Here is a 26909-nt window from a genome sequence, read left to right as displayed (position 1 = left end):
TAGAACCCCATCACTACTGGTGTCACTATCCAGTAGCCCTACACTACACTATAACCCTCACTACTGGTGTCACTATCCAGTATCCCTACACTACACTAGAACCCCATCACTACGGGTGTCACTATCCAGTAGCCCTACACTAGAACCCCATCACTACTGGTGTCACTATCCAGTAGCCCTACACTACACTAGAACCCCATCACTACTGGTGTCACTATCCAGTAGACCTACACTAGAACCCTCACTACTGGTGTCACTATCCAGTAGCCCTACACTATAACCCCATCACTACTGGTGTCACTATCCAGTAGCCCTACACTACACTAGCACCCTCACTACTGGTGTCACTATCCAGTATCCCTACACTACACTAGAACCCCATCACTACGGGTGTCACTATCCAGTAGACCTACACTAGAACCCTCACTACTGGTGTCACTATCCAGTAGCCCTACACTATAACCCCATCACTACTGGTGTCACTATCCAGTAGCCCTACACTACACTAGCACCCTCACTACTGGTGTCACTATCCAGTATCCCTACACTACACTAGAACCCCATCACTACGGGTGTCACTATCCAGTAGCCCTACACTACACTAGAACCCCATCACTACTCGTGTCACTATCCAGTAGCCCTACACTACACTAGAACCCCATCACTACTGGTGTCACTATCCAGTAGCCCTACACTACACTAGAACCCCATCACTACTGGTGTCACTATCCAGTAGCACTACACTACACTAGCACCCTCACTACTGGTGTCACTATCCAGTAGCCCTACACTACACTAGAACCCCATCACTACTGGTGTCACTATCCAGTAGCCCTACACTACACTAGAACCCCATCACTACTAGTGTCACTATCCAGTAGCCCTACACTACACTAGAACCCCATCACTACTGGTGTCACTATCCAGTAGCCCTACACTACACTATAACCCCATCACTGCTGGTGTCACTATCCAGTAGCCCTACACTACACTAGAACCCCATCACTACTGGTGTCACTATCCAGTAGCCCTACACTACACTAGAACCCCATCACTACTAGTGTCACTATCCAGTAGCCCTACACTACACTAGAACCCCATCACTACTAGTGTCACTATCCAGTAGCCCTACACTAGAACCCCATCACTACTAGTGTCACTATCCAGTAGCCCTACACTACACTAGAACCCCATCACTACTAGTGTCACTATCCAGTAGCCCTACACTAGAACCCCATCACTACTGGTGTCACTATCCAGTAGCCCTACACTAGAACCCCATCACTACTGGTGTCACTATCCAGTAGCCCTACACTACACTAGAACCCCATCACTACTGGTGTCACTATCCAGTAGCCCTACACTACACTAAAACCCTATCACTACTAGTGTCACTATCCAGTAGCCCTACACTAGAACCCCATCACTACTGGTGTCACTATCCAGTAGCCCTACACTACACTAGAACCCCATCACTACTGGTGTCACTATCCAGTAGCCCTACACTACACTAGAACCCCATCACTACTAGTGTCACTATCCAGTAGCCCTACACTAGAACCCCATCACTACTGGTGTCACTATCCAGTAGCCCTACACTACACTAGAACCCCATCACTACTGGTGTCACTATCCAGTAGCCCTACACTAGAACCCCATCACTACTGGTGTCACTATCCAGTAGCCCTACACTAGAACCCCATCACTACTGGTGTCACTATCCAGTAGCCCTACACTACACTAGAACCCCATCACTACTGGTGTCACTATCCAGTAGCCCTACACTACACTAGAACCCCATCACTACTGGTGTCACTATCCAGTAGCCCTACACTACACTAGAACCCCATCACTACTGGTGTCACTATCCAGTAGCCCTACACTACACTATAACCCTCACTACTGGTGTCACTATCCAGTAGCCCTACACTAGAACCCCATCACTACTGGTGTCACTATCCAGTAGCCCTACACTAGAACCCCATCACTACTGGTGTCACTATCCAGTAGCCCTACACTAGAACCCCATCACTACTGGTGTCACTATCCAGTAGCCCTACACTACACTAGAACCCCATCACTCTTGATGTCACTATCCAGTAGCCCTACACTACACTATAACCCCATCACTACTGGTGTCACTATCCAGTAGCCCTACACTACACTAGAACCCCATCACTACTGGTGTCACTATCCAGTAGCCCTACACTACACTATAACCCCATCACTGCTGGTGTCACTATCCAGTAGCCCTACACTACACTATAACCCCATCACTACTGGTGTCACTATCCAGTAGCCCTACACTAGAACCCCATCACTACTGGTGTCACTATCCAGTAGCCCTACACTAGAACCCCATCACTACTGGTGTCACTATCCAGTAGCCCTACACTAGAACCCCATCACTACTGGTGTCACTATCCAGTAGCCCTACACTACACTAGAACCCCATCACTACTGGTGTCACTATCCAGTAGCCCTACACTACACTATAACCCTCACTACTGGTGTCACTATCCAGTAGCCCTACACTAGAACCCCATCACTACTGGTGTCACTATCCAGTAGCCCTACACTAGAACCCCATCACTACTGGTGTCACTATCCAGTAGCCCTACACTAGAACCCCATCACTACTGGTGTCACTATCCAGTAGCCCTACACTACACTAGAACCCCATCACTCTTGATGTCACTATCCAGTAGCCCTACACTACACTATAACCCCATCACTACTGGTGTCACTATCCAGTAGCCCTACACTACACTAGAACCCCATCACTACTGGTGTCACTATCCAGTAGCCCTACACTACACTATAACCCCATCACTGCTGGTGTCACTATCCAGTAGCCCTACACTACACTATAACCCCATCACTACTGGTGTCACTATCCAGTAGCCCTACACTAGAACCCCATCACTACTGGTGTCACTATCCAGTAGCCCTACACTAGAACCCCATCACTACTGGTGTCACTATCCAGTAGCCCTACACTAGAACCCCATCACTACTGGTGTCACTATCCAGTAGCCCTACACTAGAACCCCATCACTACTGGTGTCACTATCCAGTAGCCCTACACTACACTAGAACCCCATCACTACTGGTGTCACTATCCAGTAGCCCTACACTACACTAGAACCCCATCACTACTGGTGTCACTATCCAGTAGCCCTACACTACACTAGCACCCTCACTACTGGTGTCACTATCCAGTAGCCCTACACTACACTAGAACCCCATCACTACTGGTGTCACTATCCAGTAGCCCTACACTACACTAGAACCCCATCACTACTAGTGTCACTATCCAGTAGCCCTACACTAGAACCCCATCACTACTGGTGTCACTATCCAGTAGCCCTACACTACACTAGAACCCCATCACTACTGGTGTCACTATCCAGTAGCCCTACACTACACTAGAACCCCATCACTGCTGGTGTCACTATCCAGTAGCCCTACACTACACTAGAACCCCATCACTGCTGGTGTCACTATCCAGTAGCCCTACACTACACTAGAACCCCATCACTACTAGTGTCACTATCCAGTAGCCCTACACTAGAACCCCATCACTACTGGTGTCACTATCCAGTAGCCCTACACTACACTAGAACCCCATCACTACTGGTGTCACTATCCAGTAGCCCTACACTACACTAGAACCCCATCACTACTAGTGTCACTATCCAGTAGCCCTACACTAGAACCCCATCACTACTGGTGTCACTATCCAGTAGCCCTACACTACACTAGAACCCCATCACTACTGGTGTCACTATCCAGTAGCCCTACACTACACTATAACCCCATCACTACTGGTGTCACTATCCAGTAGCCCTACACTAGAACCCCATCACTACTGGTGTCACTATCCAGTAGCCCTACACTACACTAGAACCCCATCACTACTGGTGTCACTATCCAGTAGCCCTACACTAGAACCCCATCACTACTGGTGTCACTATCCAGTAGCCCTACACTACACTAGAACCCCATCACTACTGGTGTCACTATCCAGTAGCCCTACACTACACTATAACCCTCACTACTGGTGTCACTATCCAGTAGCCCTACACTAGAACCCCATCACTACTGGTGTCACTATCCAGTAGCCCTACACTAGAACCCCATCACTACTGGTGTCACTATCCAGTAGCCCTACACTAGAACCCCATCACTACTGGTGTCACTATCCAGTAGCCCTACACTACACTATAACCCCATCACTACTGGTGTCACTATCCAGTAGCCCTACACTACACTAGAACCCCATCACTACTGGTGTCACTATCCAGTAGCCCTACACTACACTATAACCCCATCACTGCTGGTGTCACTATCCAGTAGCCCTACACTACACTATAACCCCATCACTACTGGTGTCACTATCCAGTAGCCCTACACTAGAACCCCATCACTACTGGTGTCACTATCCAGTAGCCCTACACTAGAACCCCATCACTACTGGTGTCACTATCCAGTAGCCCTACACTAGAACCCCATCACTACTGGTGTCACTATCCAGTAGCCCTACACTAGAACCCCATCACTACTGGTGTCACTATCCAGTAGCCCTACACTACACTAGAACCCCATCACTACTGGTGTCACTATCCAGTAGCCCTACACTACACTAGAACCTAGCATCACATCACTACTGGTGTCACTATCCAGTAGCCCTACACTACACTAGCACCCTCACTACTGGTGTCACTATCCAGTAGCCCTACACTACACTAGAACCCCATCACTACTGGTGTCACTATCCAGTAGCCCTACACTACACTAGAACCCCATCACTACTAGTGTCACTATCCAGTAGCCCTACACTAGAACCCCATCACTACTGGTGTCACTATCCAGTAGCCCTACACTACACTAGAACCCCATCACTACTGGTGTCACTATCCAGTAGCCCTACACTACACTAGAACCCCATCACTGCTGGTGTCACTATCCAGTAGCCGTACACTACACTAGAACCCCATCACTACTGGTGTCACTATCCAGTAGCCCTACACTACACTAGAACCCCATCACTACTGGTGTCACTATCCAGTAGCCATCCCCATCACTACTGGTGTCACTATCCAGTAGCCCTACCTATCACTACTGGTGTCACTATCCAGAACCCCACTCACCCCATCACTACTGGTGTCACTATCCAGTAGCCCTACACTACACTAGAACCCCATCACTACTAGTGTCACTATCCAGTAGCCCTACACTAGAACCCCATCACTACTGGTGTCACTATCCAGTAGCCCTACACTACACTAGAACCCCATCACTACTGGTGTCACTATCCAGTAGCCCTACACTACACTAGAACCCCATCACTACTAGTGTCACTATCCAGTAGCCCTACACTAGAACCCCATCACTACTGGTGTCACTATCCAGTAGCCCTACACTACACTAGAACCCCATCACTACTAGTGTCACTATCCAGTAGCCCTACACTATAACCCCATCACTACTGGTGTCACTATCCAGTAGCCCTACACTAGAACCCCATCACTACTGGTGTCACTATCCAGTAGCCCTACACTAGAACCCCATCACTACTGGTGTCACTATCCAGTAGCCCTACACTACACTAGAACCCCATCACTACTGGTGTCACTATCCAGTAGCCCTACACTACACTAGAACCCCATCACTACTGGTGTCACTATCCAGTAGCCCTACACTACACTAGAACCCCATCACTACTGGTGTCACTATCCAGTAGCCCTACACTACACTATAACCCCATCACTACTGGTGTCACTATCCAGTAGCCCTACACTAGAACCCCATCACTACTGGTATCACTATCCAGTAGCCCTACACTACACTAGAACCCCATCACTACTGGTGTCACTATCCAGTAGCCCTACACTAGAACCCCATCACTACTGGTGTCACTATCCAGTAGCCCTACACTACAGTAGAACCCCATCACTACCGGTGTCACTATCCAGTAGCCCTACACTACAATATAACCCTCACTACTGGTGTCACTATCCAGTAGCCCTACACTAGAACCCCATCACTACTGGTGTCACTATCCAGTAGCCCTACACTAGAACCCCATCACTACTGGTGTCACTATCCAGTAGCCCTACACTAGAACCCCATCACTACTGGTGTCACTATCCAGTAGCCCTACACTACACTAGAACCCCATCACTACTGGTGTCACTATCCAGTAGCCCTACACTACACTAGAACCCCATCACTACTGGTGTCACTATCCAGTAGCCCTACACTACACTAGAACCCCATCACTACTGGTGTCACTGTCCAGTAGCCCTACACTACACTATAACCCCATCACTACTGGTGTCACTATCCAGTAGCCCTACACTACACTAGAACCCCATCACTACTGGTGTCACTATCCAGTAGCCCTACACTAGAACCCCATCACTACTGGTGTCACTATCCAGTAGCCCTACACTAGAACCCTCACTACTGGTGTCACTATCCAGTAGCCCTACACTACACTATAACCCTCACTACTGGTGTCACTATCCAGTAGCCCTACACTAAAACCCCCTCACTACTGGTGTCACTATCCAGTAGCCCTACACTACACTATAACCCTCACTACTGGTGTCACTATCCAGTAGCCCTACACTACACTAGCACCCTCACTACTGGTGTCACTATCCAGTAGCCCTACACTACACTAGAACCCCATCACTACTGGTGTCACTATCCAGTATCCCTACACTATAACCCCATCACTACTGGTGTCACTATCCAGTAGCACTACACTACACTAGAACCCTCACTACTGGTGTCACTATCCAGTAGCCCTACACTAGAACCCCATCACTACTAGTGTCACTATCCAGTAGCCCTACACTACACTAGAACCCCATCACTACTGGTCTCACTATCCAGTAGCCCTACACTAGAACCCCATCACTACTGGTGTCACTATCCAGTAGCCCTACACTACACTAGAACCCCATCACTACTGGTGTCACTATCCAGTAGCCCTACACTACACTAGAACCCTCACTACTGGTGTCACTATCCAGTAGCCCTACACTACACTAGAACCCTCACTACTGGTGTCACTATCACCATATTATGTCCCCTGTGACAAGGTTACTGTCAACTCCGTTACCTCATCACTGTCACCCGTTACCTCACTACTGCCAGGAAGAGAGATTGAGGTTGTGTGTGTGTGTGTGTGTGTGTGTGTGTGTGTGTGTGTGTGTGTGTGTGTGTGTGTGTGTGTGTGTGTGTGTGTGTGTGTGTGTGTGTGTGTGTGTGTGTGTGTGTGTGTGTGTGTGTGTGTGTGTGTGTGTGTGTGTGTGTGTGTGTGTGTGTGTGTGTGTGTAAGAGAAGTAGAGGGGAAATGCTGGTGTCACTCCCACATTATGGGTGGGGGTGGGCCAAGATGTGTGTGGCAGGGGGTGAGGACATCCCTAAATTGGCCCCTTTCTCCAACCCTTGTATCCTCAACCCTGTCACCATCAACCCTGTCACCATCAACCCTGTCACCATCAACCCTGTCACCATCAACCCTGTCACCATCAACCCTGTCACCATCAACCCTGTCACCCTGTCACCATCAACCCTGTCACCCTGTCACCATCAACCCTGTCACCATCAACCCTGTCACCATCAACACCAACTTCACTTTTCTTACAAACTCCCAAAAGGCATTCTACCCTTAACACAATTTTTCATTAATAATAAAATTATCAAACAAAGTGTGTCAAACAAGTTATTGGGAATAATATATATACACTGAGTATACCAAACATTAGGAACACCTTCCTGTTGCCCTCAGCGCATCTCAATTCATCAGGGCATGGACTCTACAAGGTGTCAAAAGCGTTCCACAGGGATGCTGGTCCATGTTGACTCCAACAGTTGTGTCAAGTTGGCTGGATGTTCTGTGGCCTGTGGACCATTCTCGATGCACACTGGTAACTGTTGAGTGACAAATCCAGCAGCATTGCAGTTCTTGACACAAACTTGTGCTCCTGGTACCTACTACCATACCCTGTTTAACTTCTCTAGGGTAGGGGGCAGCATTTGAAATTTGGATGAAAAGCGTGCCCAAATTAAACATTCTACTCAGGCCCAGAAGATAGGATATGCATATAATTAGTAGATTTGGATAGAAAACACTCTAGAGTTTCAAAAACTGTTAAAGTAATGTCTGTGAGTATAACAGAATTGATTTGGCAGGCGAAAACCTGAGAAAAAATCCATTCAGGAAGTAGGATTTTCTATTCAATGCCATTACAGTATCCATTGACTTAGGACTCAAATTGCAGTTCCTATACCTTCCACTAGATGTCAACAGTCTTTAGAAATTGTTTCAGGCTTGTATTCTGATAAATGAGGTAGTAAGAGCAGTCTGAATGAGTGGACCCTGCCGTGTCACAGAGCTTTTTCATGAGCGCGACCGAGAGAGTGCCTTTGTTTACCTTTTATATTGACGATGTTATTGCCAGGTTGAAATATTATAGATTATTAAGGCTAAAAACAACATGAGGATTGAATATAAACATCTTTTGACATGTTTCTATGAACTTTACGGATAAAATTAGGATTTTTTTGTCTGCCTGTTGTGACTGCATTTGAGCCTGTGGATTACTGAAGAAAATGCGAACAAAACGGAGGTTTTCGGATATAAAGAGAGACTCTATCGAACAAAATGAACGTTTATTGAATAAATGAATGTCTTCTGAGTGCCACAATATGAAGATCATCAATTAATTTCATCTCCATTTCTGACTTGTGTAACTCTTCTACTTGGCTGGTTACTGTTTGTAATGATTTGTCTGCTGGGCTATGTTCTCAAATAATCGCATGGTTTGCTTTCGCCGTAAAGCATGTTTTAAATCTGACACTGTGGTTGGATTCACAAGAAGTTCATCTTTAAACCTATGTAAAATAGTTGTATCTTTTCTGAGTTTTTTGTAATGAGTATTTCTGTATTTGAATTTGGCGCTCTGCAACCTCACTGGATGTTGGCCAGGTGGGATGCTAGCTTCCCACATACCCTAGATAGGTTAAAGACACTTCAATATTGTGTTTATTCACCCTCTGAAAGGCACACAGACACAATCCATGTCTCAAGGATTAAAAAACTTTCTTTAACCCGTCTCCTCCCCTTCATCTAACAACTGACATCAATAAGGGATCATAGCTTTCACCTGGATTCACCTGGTCAGTCTGTCATGGAAAGAGCAGGTGTTCTTAATGTTTTGTACACTCAGTGTAAAATTGGGTGAATTTTCTAAAACGGTTAGGCTCCAAACACAGCATGAACAGAAAAGAGGCAGACCATGTCACATGTTGGCCTGAGTGTGTCAATCCAATCTCCCTGGGAATAGTCACACATTCCCGGGTCAAGTTTCGCTTGGGGTACAGATGTAGGATCAAATTCCCCTCCCCAAATCCTAACCTTAACCATTAGTGGTGAAAATTAAATAAATGTTGTTTTTTTTAATCACCCAAGATCAGAGTCTACATGGAACTTCACCCTGCACCTAGTCGTACACCACTGGGGATCTCTAGTGACACTACAACCGTCCTCTTAAGGGCTGATCTGAGGACAGCTCATGTCTTGGCAGAATGGGCAACTTTTTGCCTCCTTGCACTCAAGAAGAGCTATCAAATCCTACTGGGGCCATAAACATGGGCTTTTACGAAGCTTCTCTTTACTCTTTCAAGGCGCAGGGCCTTGCTCCGTCCTCCCATAAAGGTGCAGGGCCTTGCTCCGTCATCCCACACATGCATGGGCACACAAACACAAATGTGTAAGCACACACACACACACAATAAATGTTTTTTTTTTTATTCAACTAAGACGGTGCTGATTACGAGAGGTTATAGGTCAGACCAGGTCATGGTGGTCTTACTGTCAATCACACTGAGAAAGGCCTATCATGTTATAATTCTCTCTCTCTCCCTCTCTTATCTCCACTATCTCTCCACGAGCTTCCTAAGCTGATAATGGCTTGCAAACATTACTCCATTAGTTTATGGCGTTGTTTATGAGGCTGTAAGGCTTTAAGGCCAAGTTCAGGTCAACTTGTAAAGCCACAAAGCGTTCCCACCTTAACAATGCATACTCAAAACATTATCATAAAAAAATAATAACTTGGAAAACAGAAATGACCAGGGAACAATGACGACTTGGTAACAGAGATGACTTCATAACAACAATGACCAAATTACACACATGACTTGTAACAGAAATAATCAGGTCACATACATGACTTGATAACACCAATGACTTGGTATCACAAATGATCAGCGAATGTCACATACAGACTAATCCAGTTTTAGTATGACTCACCTCTACACTCTCGTTGACCTCGATTCCCCCGTCATTGTCGTCATCCAGCTGTTTGTGAATGACCCGGAGGGCCTCCAGGCTGAAACGGTCTGCGTCACCCATGCATGGAGGCATCACTGTCAGACAGGGGTCTGGAGAGAGTTCAAAAGATCAAATGTTATAGGTCATACTCAGGTTAAAGGTCGCAGGCTTGTGTATTAATAAGTAAGGGATAATCAATGAGGGCATTTTATGCTAAATAATGAATGGCGTGGAAGTGGCGGAACTCTTTCCAGAGAACGCATATTTGATTATCCCTGTTATACCATGGCTATAATTTCACACATTTTCCGCCAGAAATGCTTTGATTTGGCACAAGAAATGTGTTCAACATCCACTGAAGTAGCTTGCGAGTTGACTAGATAGATACAGTAGTTGCCTTGATAACCAAACACAGACTTGCTAGTTTAGCTAACCAAACCATCAGTCCTAGCTTGCTATTAAGGACAATCTAACTCAACAAATGCCAAATTTGACTTTTGCTTTCAAAAGCAGCTCAAATATAGAACATGTAAGAATGAACTATAGCCATTGAATTTGACCGTGCAGATAAACCGTGCGCTGCAAGGAAATAATGAACGCTCTAGAATGCCCTCCAAGCCAATCAGAAATGAGAATTCCATAATGCCATGGTATAATCACATCTATAAACATCCATTTGGCGAGACGTTGACAGATGTTCACAATTCACGTCCAGACAGATTTACAGGATTTATTATTTACATGATTTATTATGTACATATTTATTTGACATGATCTGTTTTTAAAAACACTGTGCTAATAGGTGAATAGTGCTGTACCACAAGGTCACGTCACTCCAAGGTTGCAAAGAACAGAGCCTCTCTAAAATGAATGTCTGAAATTTTCAAACTTAATTCTAGAGATTGTATTGAAGACATTTAACAGCATCAGAGAGCAAAACTGTGTCATTGGATTTCCGCATGGGCACTATTGTATCCTGTCAAAAACATCATGTCTGAGAAACCCTCTTCCAGCAATGTTTCCATTTTACAGTCTGGTATGATATTCCTCTCACATCCCAAGAGGCCACATTGTTTTCATTTGTGCTCGAGAGAATCCTACAGCAAATGAGTCCAGCAGTACAGCCTACAGTGCCTTGCAAAAGTATTCATCCCCCCTTGGCATTTTTCTTATTTTTTTGCAATACAACCTGTAATTTAAATAGATTTTTATGCGGATTTCATGTAATGGACATACACAAAATAGTCAAAACTGGTTAAGTGAAATCAAAAATAGTTTCAAAATATTCAAAAAGGAGGGCATTAATCAGAGAGGCAACAAAGAGGACAAAGATAACTCTGAAGGAGCTGCAGAGCTCCACAGCTGAGATTGGAGTATCTGTCCATAGGACCACTTTAAGCCGTACACTTCACAGATCTGGGCTTTACGGAAAAGTGTCCAGAAAGAAAAGCCATTGCTTAAAGAACAAAAAAAGCAAACACAAGCATATTGTTGAAGGTACTCTGGTCAGATGAGAGAAAGGTTTAGCTTTTTGGCCATCAAGGAAAACACTAAGTCTGGAGGCAAACCCAACACCTCTCATCACCCCGAGAACACCATGTTTTTAATCTGCAGGAATTGGGAAACTGGTCAGAATTGAAGGATGGTGCTAAATACAGGGATATTCTTAATGGAAACCTGTTTCAGTCTTCCAGAGATTTGAGACTGGGACAGAGGTTCACCTTCCAGCAGGACAATGACCCTAAGCATACTGCTAAAGCAACACTCGAGTGGTTTAAGTGGAAACATTTAAATGTCTTGGAATGGCCTAGTCAAAGCCCAGACCTCAATCTAATTGAGAATATGACTTAAAGATTGCTGTACACCAGCAGAAACCTATCCAACTTGAAGGAGCTGGAACAGTTATGCCTTGAAGAATGGGCAAAAATCCCAGTGGCTAGATGTGCCAAGCTTATAGAGACATACCCCAAGAGACTTGTAGCTGTAATTGCTGCAAAAGGTGGCTCTACAAAGTATCGACTTTGGGGGGGTGAAGAGTTATGCACGCTCAAGTTCAGTTGTTTATCTTATTTCTTGTTTGTTTCACAATAAAAAATATTTTGCTTCTTCAAAGTGATAGGCATGTTGTGTAAATAAATAAAAAATTCAATTTTAATTGCAGGTTGTCAGGCAACAAAATAGGAAAAATGCCAAGGGGGGTGAATACTTTCGCAAGCCACTGTATCCCTTTCAAAAGGACAGTGTGATCTGGGCCTGCGCCAAACTGTCTGAGCGAGTGCCACACACATTATCTATACAGTCCAATGGAACACATACACATTCACAAAAGCATGCCTATGTATTCTCTATAACTGCACAAAAGTGCACACATGCACAGATGACAACCTACACACAGCTGATAATGTAGTGTACACTGCACATGGACCAGTCATTACTATGTTTGTCAGGACAGACAGTATAGTGAGTGCAGTGTGTATAACCAGCTGGGATCTATAGAATAAGACACTCTCTCTTTAAACAATATTCCACTGGACACAATGAGTAAGGCATTATCTGTTGAGCAATACACACTAACACAGAAACGAAAACACTGCATCAACATGTAAAGTGTTGGTCCCATGTTTCACGAGCTGAAATAAAAGATCCCAGAAATATTCAATACGCACAAAAAGCTTTCTTCTCTAAAATGTGTTTAAATCCGACTTCCACACCCGGCTTCTTCACAAGCCACCCGGACAGCTAATGAACCAAAAGGATTTCAGCACAAACTGTAAACCATCTCAGAGAAGCTCCTCTGCATGCTCAGCAGGGTCTTGACTGGACTGCAGTTCGGCATCCTAACCGACTTCAGTGGGCAAATGTTCACCTTCGATGGCCACTGGCACGCTGGAGAAGTGTGCTCTTCATGGATGAATTGCATTTTATTTATGGCAATTTGAATGCACAGAGATACTGTGATGAGTGAGGCCCATTGTTGTGCCACTTATCCGCCATCGCCTCATGTTTCAGCATGATAATGCCGGGCCCCATGTCGTCAGGATCTGTACACAATTCCTGGAAGCTGAAAATGTCCCTGTTCTTCTGTGGCCTTTACACTGACCAGACATGTCACCCATTGAGCATGTTTGGGATGCTCTGGATCAATGTCTACAACAGCGTGTTCCAGTTCCTGCCAAAATCCAGCAACTTTGCACAGACATTGAAGAGGAGCAGTGGGTCAACATTCACCAGGCCACAATCAACAGCCTGATCAACTCTATGCGAAGGAGATGTGTCGTGCTGCATGAGTCAAATGGTGGTCACACCAGATACTGACTGGTGTTCTGCTTTAGACCAGGTCATAGCATTATCTCTGCTGCATCCCTATGTTGTAAATGATGTAGTTAACTGTATGGATAAAAGGAAACATTGACTTTTGATTGGACCACAGCCCAGGCTAAGTACAGGTGAGAGGACACGGGGTAAGAAACCCATGTTACTTGGCAAAACTATTGGCAAGGGCGCGTGATTGGACGATATCGCTTAACTGGAAGAAATACATATAAAATATGTTCAGCAAATCATTGACATTATAATCAAAGTAATGCAGGTAAATAGTGAAATGCAACTTGTCATGAAGACAAAACGTTTTTGAAGGAGGCTTTAGCATATCTAAATGATGTTTACAAAGGTCATATAATTCATTTGCTTAGCAGGCGTCCTCCGTCACAGAAATGTACATATTTACATAGCATCTATTTGGCTACCTGGTGATATCTTAAGCGCTAAGTGCATTCCGTATTGCATCAGTGTGACAACAACCATGAGTCTCAAGTCCAACTCCCTCACCACTTCTTACAGCACATCCATTCTACAAAGACATGCCATGCTGTCCACCCAGGAAAGAGATGGTGATGTTCATGTTTTATCGCTGTACAGAAGACAAAAACCCTGTAGACCGTGTACAGTAATACTACTATTTTGTTTAAGTTGAGCCCAATTTGAGAAAAGTGTTTTAAGTTATTATCAAAAGTCTTGGAAAATAAAAAATGGAACTTGGGTAGGCCACCTGCTGCAATTCAGGAACACAAAACTCACCTTCCCATTCCCTTCCTCTCAGATGTCATATTTTCAGTGTGTATATGTGTGTGAAATAATGACCCTACAATGACCCATGTGACAGGAAGTGAAGTGATCCGTGGTGACACTGTGTTCCGGGGGACTCATGATAAATAAAAACACCCGTCAGAATACGACCCAAAAGGGGTCAAATTTGAGAACTGAGAGCTAAAAATAGTCCCTGGAAACCAGTGGGCTTATCTTGGAAAACCTCAACAATGGAACGTCTCCCTCTCGCTTGCTCTCTCACACACATGAGAACAAACTCACAACATGAAGGAAACATCTGGTTTCAGAGCAAATGTGTCCTGTAGTCCTGTCACTGTTACAACTACAGCAAATCTACTGCCAATATGAAACTATGCTAAACATCTGCAGTAAAATGCCCCATCTGCACTTCTGAAGAAAGATGTTCTGGATGCATATGGAAACATCTGAATCCATTAAGTATTGCTGACAGAGCAGGCACAACTGGTTCTGGTGCTGTTTGTAAAAGGAGTGATTTGAAAGTGTATGTGGGTTTCACGACGACATCTGTTTGTGGGTTTATGAGGACACGTTGTTTATGAAGGCAACTTCCTGTGTGTGGCGGTCGTCTGGTGGTATGCCGTCTCTGGCTTCGCAGGAAAAAGATCTCAGCGCTCGCAGGATCACAAAGCATCCTGGGTGAGTGGGCGGCAAGATGAATGGAAATAAAAAGGAGGAAGTCTATTTCGAGGTGACATAAACAAGAGATGTTTTCCATTCATGTGAGATGTGTGTTGGTTGCTTGCGCTATGGGTTGTTCCTGGTGTTGTGTTTGTTGTCCCTGGTGTTATCTTGTTGCCTTCTAACTGATACAGTGTACCGGTTCTCCTTAACCTTAACGACAATATCAATTATTGACGGTATCATCAACACGACACTAATTCCCTTCTCCATGTCCATAAATAAACCACCAGAACAGAGAGAACAGCTATAGTCAGTGCATCAAAATACACCTCTTTATTACAAGGTCAAAGAAAACCAACGTGAAAGACCTGAAGCAGAGAGTAGCAGTAGTAAGTAACCATGACTTCTACTCAGACAGCTAATACCACAGTTACTGACTGGGACCTAGCAATTAACTGGCGAGCTAAAAGAAAAAGCATTGTCATTTCTCATTCTGTAGTTGTCCTTAGGCACAGATCCCTCGCTAACACACACACACACACACACATGCACACAGACACCGGGGACGCTGGGTAACGCTGGATCTGCGTGTGGTTGTGGGTGCCTGCTGGTTCCGGTGGTTGGTGTAGATTACGTGGTAGTCAGAGGAAAGTTACGGCAGACACATGGGTCTGGGTTTCCCACCAGCACTTCCTCCAACGTACCCTGGCCAAAGATGGCACTATTCACCAGAAATTCCCGTGGCTTCATTCATTGGCTAGCTAGCATTATCCAATGACAACACGACATGTGTCCTTTACTCTCACCTGTACGTGGTCACTTTGATACACGCCACTGCATTATGTTAACACATTCTGATCCCTTAACTCAATATTGGATCTACTGTAATCTAAGGATCAGGAGTTTCTGGAGAGACGGAGCAGGGGGTCTAAACCAAACAGAGGACTGGGAAAACACACCCTACTGTATCATCAACACCCTACTGTATCATCAACACCCTACTGTATCATCAACACACCCTACAGTATCAACACACCCTACTGTATCAACACACCCTACAGTATCATCAACACACCCTACTGTATCATCAACGCACCCTACAGTATCATCAACACACCCTACAGTATCATCAACACACCCTACAGTATCATCAACACACCCTACAGTATCATCAACGCACCCTACAGTATCATCAACACACCCTACAGTATCATCAACGCACCCTACAGTATCATCAACGCACCCTACAGTATCATCAACGCACCCTACAGTATCATCAACACACCCTACAGTATCATCAACACACCCTACAGTATCATCAACGCACCCTACAGTATCATCAACACACCCTACTGTATCATCAACGCACCCTACAGTATCATCAACGTACCCTACAGTATCATCAACGTACCCTACAGTATCATCAACACACCCTACAGTATCATCAACACACCCTACTGTATCATCAACACCCTACTGTATCAACACACCCTACTGTATCATCAACACACCCTACTGTATCAACACACCCTACTGTATCATCAACACACCCTACAGTATCATCAACACACCCTACTGTATCATCAACACACCCTACAGTATCATCAACACACCCTACTGTATCATCAACACACCCTACAGTATCATCAACACACCCTACAATATCATCAACACACCCTACAGTATCATCAACACACCCTACAGTATCATCAACACCCCTGTATCATCAACACACCCTACAGTATCATCAACACACCCTACTGTATCATCAACACACCCTACAGTATCATCAACACACCCTACAGTATCATCAACACACCCTACAGTATCATCAACACACCCTACTGTATCATCAACACACCCTACTGTATCATCAACACACCCTACTGTATCATCAACACACCCTACTGTATCATCAACACACCCTACTGTATCAACAACGCACCCTACAGTATCAACACACCCTACAGTATCAACACACCCTACAGTATCAACACACCCTACAGTATCATCAACACACCCTACAGTATCAACACACCCTACAGTATCAACACACCCTACAGTATCATCAACACACCCTACAGTATCATCAACACACCCTACAGTATCATCAACACACCCTACAGTATCACACACTCCAACTGTCCTCATCACCCCTACTGTATCAACACACCCTACTGTATCAACACACCCTTCAGTATCATCAACACACCCTACAGTATCATCAACAACCCGCAGTATCAACACCCCTACAGTATCAACACCCCCACTGTATCATCACACCCACAGTATCATCAACACACCCTACAGTATCAACACACCCTACTGTATCAACACACCCTACAGTATCATCAAACACCCTACTGTATCATCACACCCTACAGTATCAACACACCCTACTGTATCAACACACCCTACAGTATCATCATCACACCCTACAGTATCATCAACACACCCTACAGTATCATCACACCCTACAGTATCATCAACGCACCCTACAGTATCATCATCACACCCTACAGTATCATCAACACACCCTACAGTATCATCAACACACCCTACAGTATCATCAGCACACCCTACTGTATCATCATCACACCCTACAGTATCATCAACACACCCTACAGTATCATCAACACACCCTACAGTATCATCAACGCACCCTACAGTATCAACAACGCACCCTACTGTATCAACAACGCACCCTACAGTATCATCAACACCCCCTACAGTATCATCAACACACCCTACAGTATCATCAACACACCCGACAGTATCATCAACACCCCGACAGTATCATCAACACACCACAGTATCATCAACACTACAGTATCATCAACACACCCTTCAGTATCATCAACACACCCTACTGTATCATCAACACACCCTACAGTATCATCAACACACCCTGGATGTCATAAGTATCATCAACACACCCTAAGTATCATCAACACACCCTACAGTATCATCAACACACCCTACTGTATCATCAACACACCCTACAGTATCATCAACACACCCTACTGTATCATCAACACACCCTACTGTATCATCAACACACCCTACAGTATCATCAACACACCCTACAGTATCAACACACCCTACAGTATCAACACACCCTACAGTATCATCAACACACCCTACAGTATCATCAACACACCCTACAGTATCAACACACCCAACTGTATCATCACACCCTACTGTATCAACACACCCTACTGTATCAACACACCCTACAGTATCATCAACACACCCTACAGTATCATCAACACACCCTACAGTATCAACACCCCCTACTGTATCATCACACCCTGCAGTATCATCAACACACCCTACAGTATCAACACACCCTACTGTATCAACACACCCTACAGTATCATCAATGCACCCTACTGTATCATCACACCCTACAGTATCAACACACCCTACTGTATCAAGACACCCTACAGTATCAACACACCCTACAGTATCATCATCACACCCTACAGTATCATCAACACACCCTACAGTATCATCAACACACCCTACAGTATCAACACACCCTACAGTATCAACACATCATCAACACATCATCAACACACCCTACTGTATCATCACACCCTACTGTATCAACACACCCTACTGTATCAACACACCCTACAGTATCATCAACACACCCTACAGTATCATCAACACACCCTACAGTATCATCAACACACCCTACAGTATCATCAACACACCCTACAGTATCATCAACACACCCTACTGTATCATCAACACACCCTACTGTATCATCAACACACCCTACAGTATCATCAACACACCCTACTGTATCATCAACACACCCTACTGTATCATCAACACACCCTACAGTATCATCAACAAACCCTACAGTATCAACACACCCTACAGTATCAACACACCCTACAGTATCAACACACCCTACAGTATCATCAACACACCCTACAGTATCAACACACCCTACTGTATCATCACACCCTACTGTATCAACACACCCTACTGTATCAACACACCCTACAGTATCATCAACACACCCTACAGTATCATCAACACACCCTACAGTATCAACACCCCCTACTGTATCATCACACCCTGCAGTATCATCAACACACCCGACAGTATCAACACACCCTACTGTATCAACACACCCTACAGTATCATCAATGCACCCTACTGTATCATCACACCCTACAGTATCAACACACCCTACTGTATCAACACACCCTACAGTATCATCAACACACCCTACAGTATCATCAACACACCCTACAGTATCATCAACACACCCTACAGTATCATCAACGCACCCTACAGTATCATCAACGCACCCTACAGTATCATCAACACACCCTACAGTATCATCAACACACCCTACTGTATCATCACACCCTACTGTATCAACACACCCTACTGTATCAACACACCCTACAGTATCATCAACACACCCTACTGTATCAACACACCCTACAGTATCATCAACACACCCTACAGTATCAACACCCCCTACTGTATCATCACACCCTGCAGTATCATCAACACACCCTACAGTATCAACACACCCTACTGTATCAACACACCCTACAGTATCATCAATGCACCCTACAGTATCATCATCATACCCTACAGTATCATCAACGCACCCTACAGTATCATCAACGCACCCTACAGTATCATCAACACACCCTACAGTATCATCAACACACCCTACAGTATCATCAACACACCCTACTGTATCATCACACCCTACTGTATCAACACACCCTACTGTATCAACACACCCTACAGTATCATCAACACACCCTACTGTATCATCACACCCTACTGGATCATCAACACACCCTACTGTATCAACACACCCTACTGTATCAACACACCCTACTGTATCAACACACCCTACAGTATCAACACACCCTACTGTATCAACACACCCTACAGTATCATCAACACACCCTACAGTATCATCAACACACCCTACTGTATCATCAACACACCCTACTGTATCATCATCACACCCTACTGTATCATCATCACACCCTACAGTATCATCAACACACCCTACTGTATCATCACACCCTACTGTATCATCAACACACCCTACAGTATCATCAACACACCCTACAGTATCATCAACACACCCTACAGTATCATCAACACACCCTACAGTATCATCAACACACCCTACAGTATCATCAACACACCCTACTGTATCATCAACACACCCTACTGTATCAACAATGCACCCTACAGTATCATCAACGCACCCTACAGTATCATCAACACACCCTACAGTATCATCAACACACCCTACAGTATCAACACACCCTACAGTATCATCAACACACCCTACAGTATCATCAACACACCCTACAGTATCATCAACACACCCTACAGTATCATCAACACACCCTACAGTATCATCAACGCCCCCTACTGTATCATCAATGTCCCCTATCATCAATGACCCCTACTGTATCAATGTCCCCTATCATCACAACCTACTGTATCATCACACCCGACAGTATCATCAACACACCCTACAGTATCATCAACACACCCTACTGTATCATCACACCCTACAGTATCATCAACCCACCCTACAGTATCATAAACACACCCTACAGTATCATCATCACACCCTACAGTATCATCAACACACCCTACTGTATCAACACCCCCTACTGTATCATCAACGCCCCCTACTGTATCATCAACACCCCCTACTGTATCATCAATGTGCCCTATCATCAATGACCCCTACTGTATCATCATGTCCCCTATCATCAATGTCCCCTACTGTATCATCAATGCCCCCTACTGCATCATCAACACCCCCTGTATCATCAACCCCTGTCCCCTATTAACACTCAATGTCCCCTACTGTATCAACAACGCCCCCTACTGCATCATCAAGTTAAAACAATCGGTAATCGGCATTTTTGGACACCGATCATGGTCGATTACATTGCACTCCACGAGGAGACTGAGTGGCAGGCTGACTACCTGTTATGCGAGTGCAGCAAGGAGCCAAGGTAAACTTACCTTATAAAAAACAGTCAATCTTATGATAATCACTAGTTAACAGCACATGGTTGATGATATTACTAGGTTAACCTGTTACTCCTACCCCCTACTTTTTCGAACATTCTGTTAAAAATCGTGCAACATTTCAGCACCCTGCTTCTCATGCCAGGAATATAGTATATGCATATGATTAGTATGTGTCCCTAGAAAACATCAACGTTTCTTAAAATCAATACAAAAGTATAAATTTTTAAACCTGTACTTAGTAATAGCCGTGCTAACATTCATTTATTTTAACTAGGAAAATTGATCACTGAAAATGGAAAAAGTATAATCCATGTTTGGCAACTTCAACCGATTGAAAAGGTGAACCACCAATTCTTCCTTGCAACAAAGACAGCTTCACAAACGATGTCAAAAGTCTTGTCATTTGCCTACAATTTGTTTCTTGTCAAACCAAGAAAGATCAATGCCCATTTCTTCAATACACCGGATATTTTGGTTTTACCCGGACATTAAACAGACGTTAGAATATACATCGCCTCGTGATCAATTTGATCGCTTATTAACGTTTACTAATACCTAAAGTTGCATTACAAAAGTATTTGGCAAATGTTTTTGTGGGAAATTTATATATATATAAATCATAAAAAATGACGTTATTAAAACGCTATTTTTTTTTTGATCACACAGTCTTCATAGATCGATATCTAGGCTATATATGGACCGATTTAATCAAAAAAAGACAGCCCAATAGTGTTTATGGGACCATCTAGGAGTGCCAACAAAGAAGATGGTCAAACCCGGTAATGAATGTTTTATATTTTATTTTGCGTTTTGTGTAGCACCGACTATGCTAATTATTTTGTTTACGTCCCCTGCAGGTCTTTTGGGGTGTTACATGCTGTCAGATAATAGCTTCTCATGCTTTCGCCGAAAAGCATTTAAAAAATCTGACTTGTTGCCTGGATTCACAACGAGTGTAGCTTTAATTCAATACCCTGCATGTGTATTTTAATGAACATTTGAGTTTTAATGAGTGCTATTAGCATTTAGCGTAGCGCATTTGCATTTCCAGATGTCTAGATGGGACGCCTGCGTGTCAGGTAGGAGCAAGAGGTTAACTAGCTTGTCCTGCGTTGCATGTAATCGATCCGGTGCCTGTTAATTTATCATTGAATCACAGCCTACTTCAAACTTCGCCAAATGGGTGATTTAACAAGTGCATTCGCGAAAAAAGCACTGTCGTTGCACCAATGTGTCCCTAACCATAAACATCAACGCCTTTCTTAAAATCAATACAAAAGTATATATTTTTAAACCTGCATATTTAGTTAATATTGCCTGCTAACATTCATTTATTTTAACTAGGGAAATTGTATCACTTATCTTGCGTTCAGTGCAACAGAGTCAGGGTATATGCAGCAGTTTGGGCCGCCTGTCTCGTTGCAAATTGTGTGAAGACCATTTCTTCCTAACAAAGACAGCCAACTTCACCAAACAGGGAAGATTTAGCAAAAGTGCATTTGCGGGAAAAAAGCACAATTGTTGCACGAATGTACCTAACCATAAACATCAATGCCTTTTTTAAATCAATACACAAGTATAATTTTTTAAACTTGCAAATTTGGTTAAAAGAAATTAATGTTGGCAGGCAATATTAACTAGGGAAATTGTATATATATATATAAATCATAATAAAATCGTCTGATTAATCAGTATCTGTGTTTTTTTTTGTCCTCCAATAAATCGGTACTCATAAATTGGTTGACCTCTAATCAACACATCGACAGCACCAACGCCCCCTACAGCACCAACGCCCCCTACAGCACCAAGGAACCCGACCATATCAAGGCCCCCAGACCGTATCAAGGCCCCAGACAGTATCAAGACAGTAGCACACCTGACACTGGTCTTCCACCTAGACAGGAACACGCCCCGACAGTAGCTTCCACAGGAACACCCCGACACAGGTCTTCCACAGGAACACCCCTGACAGTACAACGCCCCACAGGAACACACACCTGACACAGGCCCCGACAGCACCAACGCCCCTAACACCACCCGACCTGACACAGGTCTTCCACAGGAACACACACCTGACAGTAGGCCCACAGGAACACCACCTGACACAACGCTTCCACAGTAGCAACGCCCCCGACAGTAGGAACACCCCTGACAGTAGTCTTCCCCCTAGTACAGGAACACACACCTGACAGTAGTCTTCCCCTAGACAGTAACACACACCTGACAGTAGCAACGGTCAAGGCAACAATAGCATGTGAGCACATGTATACAAGGGGCGTGACGTCAACATGGAACAAACTAGCTCCTTGTCAACTGTAACCATATGGCAGTGTCATAACTCAACTGGACAGGCCAGCCACTTTCAAAGAACAGTAACTAACGATTCTCTACGGTCTACTATTTCAGGTCCTCAGCACAGCTATTAGGACACATTTCATTAGCCAGCTAGTCGTTAACTGGAGGATAGCTGGGACCAAGAGAGAGATTGAGAGCAGGGTGCGAGAGGGAGAGAGAGAAGAGAAGAGATCGGGAGAGAGCAGAGCGAGAGAGAGAGAAAGAGAGAGGGGAGAGAGAGAGGAACACACACCTGACACGGGTCTTCCAGAGAGAGGAACACACACCTGACAGAGAGAAGGAGAGAGCCAGAGCGAGAGGAACAAAGAGGGGCGAGAGAGAGAGGTCTTCCAAAGAGAGACACACTGAGAGAGGTCTTCCACAGGAACACAGGGGAGCTGAGAGAGGTCTTCCAGGAACAGAGCCTTGCACAAGCACTTAAAATCCTGAGGAACAGAGGGGTCATCCACAAATTAAACACTGGTCTTCCACTTAACACTTCTTAGTACAGGAACACACACCTGACACGGGTCTTCCACTTAGTACAGGAACACACACCTGACACGGGTCTTCCACAGGGACACACACCTGACACTGGTCTTCCACAGGAACACACACCTGACACGGGTCTTCCACAGGGACACACACCTGACACTGGTCTTCCACCTAGTACAGGAACACACACCTGACACGGGTCTTCCACAGGAACACACACCTGACACGGGTCTTCCACAGGAACACACACCTGACACAGGTCTTCCACTTAGTACAGGAACACACACCTGACACGGGTCTTCCACCTAGTACAGGAACACACACCTGACACAGGTCTTCCACCTAGTACAGGAACACACACCTGACACAGGTCTTCCACCTAGTACAGGAACACACACCTGACACGGGTCTTCCACAGGAACACACACCTGACACAGGTCTTCCACAGGAACACACACCTGACACGGGTCTTCCACTTAGTACAGGAACACACACCTGACACGGGTCTTCCACAGGGACACACACCTGACACGGGTCTTCCACCTAGTACAGGAACACACACCTGACACAGGTCTTCCACAGGAACACACACCTGACACAGGTCTTCCACAGGAACACACACCTGACACGGGTCTTCCACTTAGTACAGGAACACACACCTGACACAGGTCTTCCACAGGAACACACACCTGACACGGGTCTTCCACTTAGTACAGGAACACACACCTGACACGGGTCTTCCACAGGAACACACACCTGACACAGGGTCTTCCACCTAGTACAGGAACACACACCTGACACAGGTCTTCCACAGGAACACACACCTGACACAGGTCTTCCACAGGGAACACACACCTGACACGGGTCTTCCACCTAGTACAGGAACACACACCTGACACAGGTCTTCCACAGGAACACACACCTGACACAGGTCTTCCACAGGAACACACACCTGACACAGGTCTTCCACAGGAACACACACCTGACACAGGTCTTCCACCTAGTACAGGAACACACACCTGACACAGGTCTTCCACAGGAACACACACCTGACACGGGTCTTCCACTTAGTACAGGAACACACACCTGACACAGGTCTTCCACCTAGTACAGGAACACACACCTGACACGGGTCTTCCACCTAGTACAGGAACACACACCTGACACAGGTCTTCCACCTAGTACAGGAACACACACCTGACACGGGTCTTCCACCTAGTACAGGAACACACACCTGACACGGGTCTTCCACTTAGTACAGGAACACACACCTGACACAGGTCTTCCACAGGAACACACATATGACATGGGTCTTCCACAGGAACACACACCTGACACGGGTCTTCCACTTAGTACAGGAACACACACCTGACACAGGTCTTCCACAGGAACACACACCTGACATGGGTCTTCCACAGGAACACACACCTGACACGGGTCTTCCACTTAGTACAGGAACACACACCTGACACAGGTCTTCCACCTAGGAACACACACCTGACACGGGTCTTCCACAGGAACACACACCTGACAGGAACACACACCTGACACAGGTCTTCCACAGGAACTAGGTCTTCCACAGGAACACACACCTGACACGGGTCTTCCACAGGAACAGGAACACACACCTGACACAGGTCTTCCACAGTACAGGAACACACACCTGACACAGGTCTTCCACAGGAACACACACCTGACACAGGTCTTCCACAGGAACACACACCTGACACAGGTCTTCCACCTAGTACAGGAACACACACCTGACACAGGTCTTCCACAGGAACACACACCTGACACAGGTCTTCCACAGGAACACACACCTGACACAGGTCTTCCACAGGAACACACACCTGACACAGGTCTTCCACAGGAACACACACCTGACACGGGTCTTCCACCTAGTACAGGAACACACACCTGACACGGGTCTTCCACCTAGTACAGGAACACACACCTGACACGGGTCTTCCACAGGAACACACACCTGACACAGGTCTTCCACTTAGTACAGGAACACACACCTGACACGGGTCTTCCACAGGAACACACACCTGACACAGGTCTTCCACTTAGTACAGGAACAAACAGACTTACAGTTTCTCTTCGTTCCAATTACTTCAAACTGAAATATTTTCCAAAGAAATTCATCCAAATCCAGAGCCCATAAAACTGAAGTTGGACGTTACAGTACTTGATAAGTGGAGCAAAAAAAGCACATTGTTAAACGTGTTAAAGATGAATGTCCCTGTGTGTTAACTTCCTTAATGAAACGACAGTGAGGAGATGCATCTTGATTCCCAGTTTAAATATACAGCTAATGTTTATTCGCCCGGCTGTCAGTTTTTGTTATGATTGACCTGCCGCCAACATTTTGGTTTCTGTTTGACGGGAGTCCAAATTTGAGTTTGTGAGGCGGCGTGGCAACGGTGACAACTGGACACTCTCCTACCCATGGTGCCTGGAGGCATGGCAAAAGTAATGATCTGTGTGGTAGTACAGCAGAATCTTCACTGAACTGATAGAAAAGCAGCTGGGATTGTGGGTAATGGCTGTGACGGTTATGGAACATTGGATGACGCGTATTGGCCAGCCAAATGACCGCGGTCACCGTAATAACCATTCAAATAGATTCTTTTTTTTTTAAAGACCCACATTTTCTCTTCTCATCCGCTCCTGACTGCATGTGCTGCCATAGAAATAGAATGAATAGAACAAGTCAATGATAGTATAATGGATGCACTGTACCCATAGGAGCAAAGCAGGAAGTAAAATCAGGAAGTGAACCCATCAATAGTGCTGTGATTTGTTGATTCAACTCAACTGAAAACACATTCCACTGTATCAGTTATCAAATGAATGAACGTTCAACATTACCATGGAAATTATTGCATCACAATACCAGGCAGCCATTGTGAGGGTATGTATGAGT

The 26909-nt window shown here is 45.1% G+C and overlaps 1 protein-coding gene across 2 annotated transcripts in view; it reads right to left on the bottom strand.

Annotated features, from left to right (window-relative positions):
• The window catches only part of LOC124014209 (stromal interaction molecule 2-like), a 97882-nt gene that overhangs the window by 31109 nt on the left and 39864 nt on the right, over positions 1–26909 (bottom strand). For both annotated transcript variants that reach the window (XM_046328978.1, XM_046328979.1), the window contains exon 2: positions 10334–10464. In XM_046328978.1, the coding sequence (XP_046184934.1) occupies positions 10334–10464 (131 nt within the window). The remainder of the gene's footprint in view (positions 1–10333; positions 10465–26909) is intronic.

This window comes from Oncorhynchus gorbuscha, linkage group LG25 (genome assembly GCF_021184085.1).
Source record: "Oncorhynchus gorbuscha isolate QuinsamMale2020 ecotype Even-year linkage group LG25, OgorEven_v1.0, whole genome shotgun sequence".
NCBI classification, from domain to species: Eukaryota; Metazoa; Chordata; class Actinopteri; order Salmoniformes; family Salmonidae; genus Oncorhynchus; species Oncorhynchus gorbuscha.
This window is presented reverse-complemented; position numbering and strand designations above follow the sequence as displayed.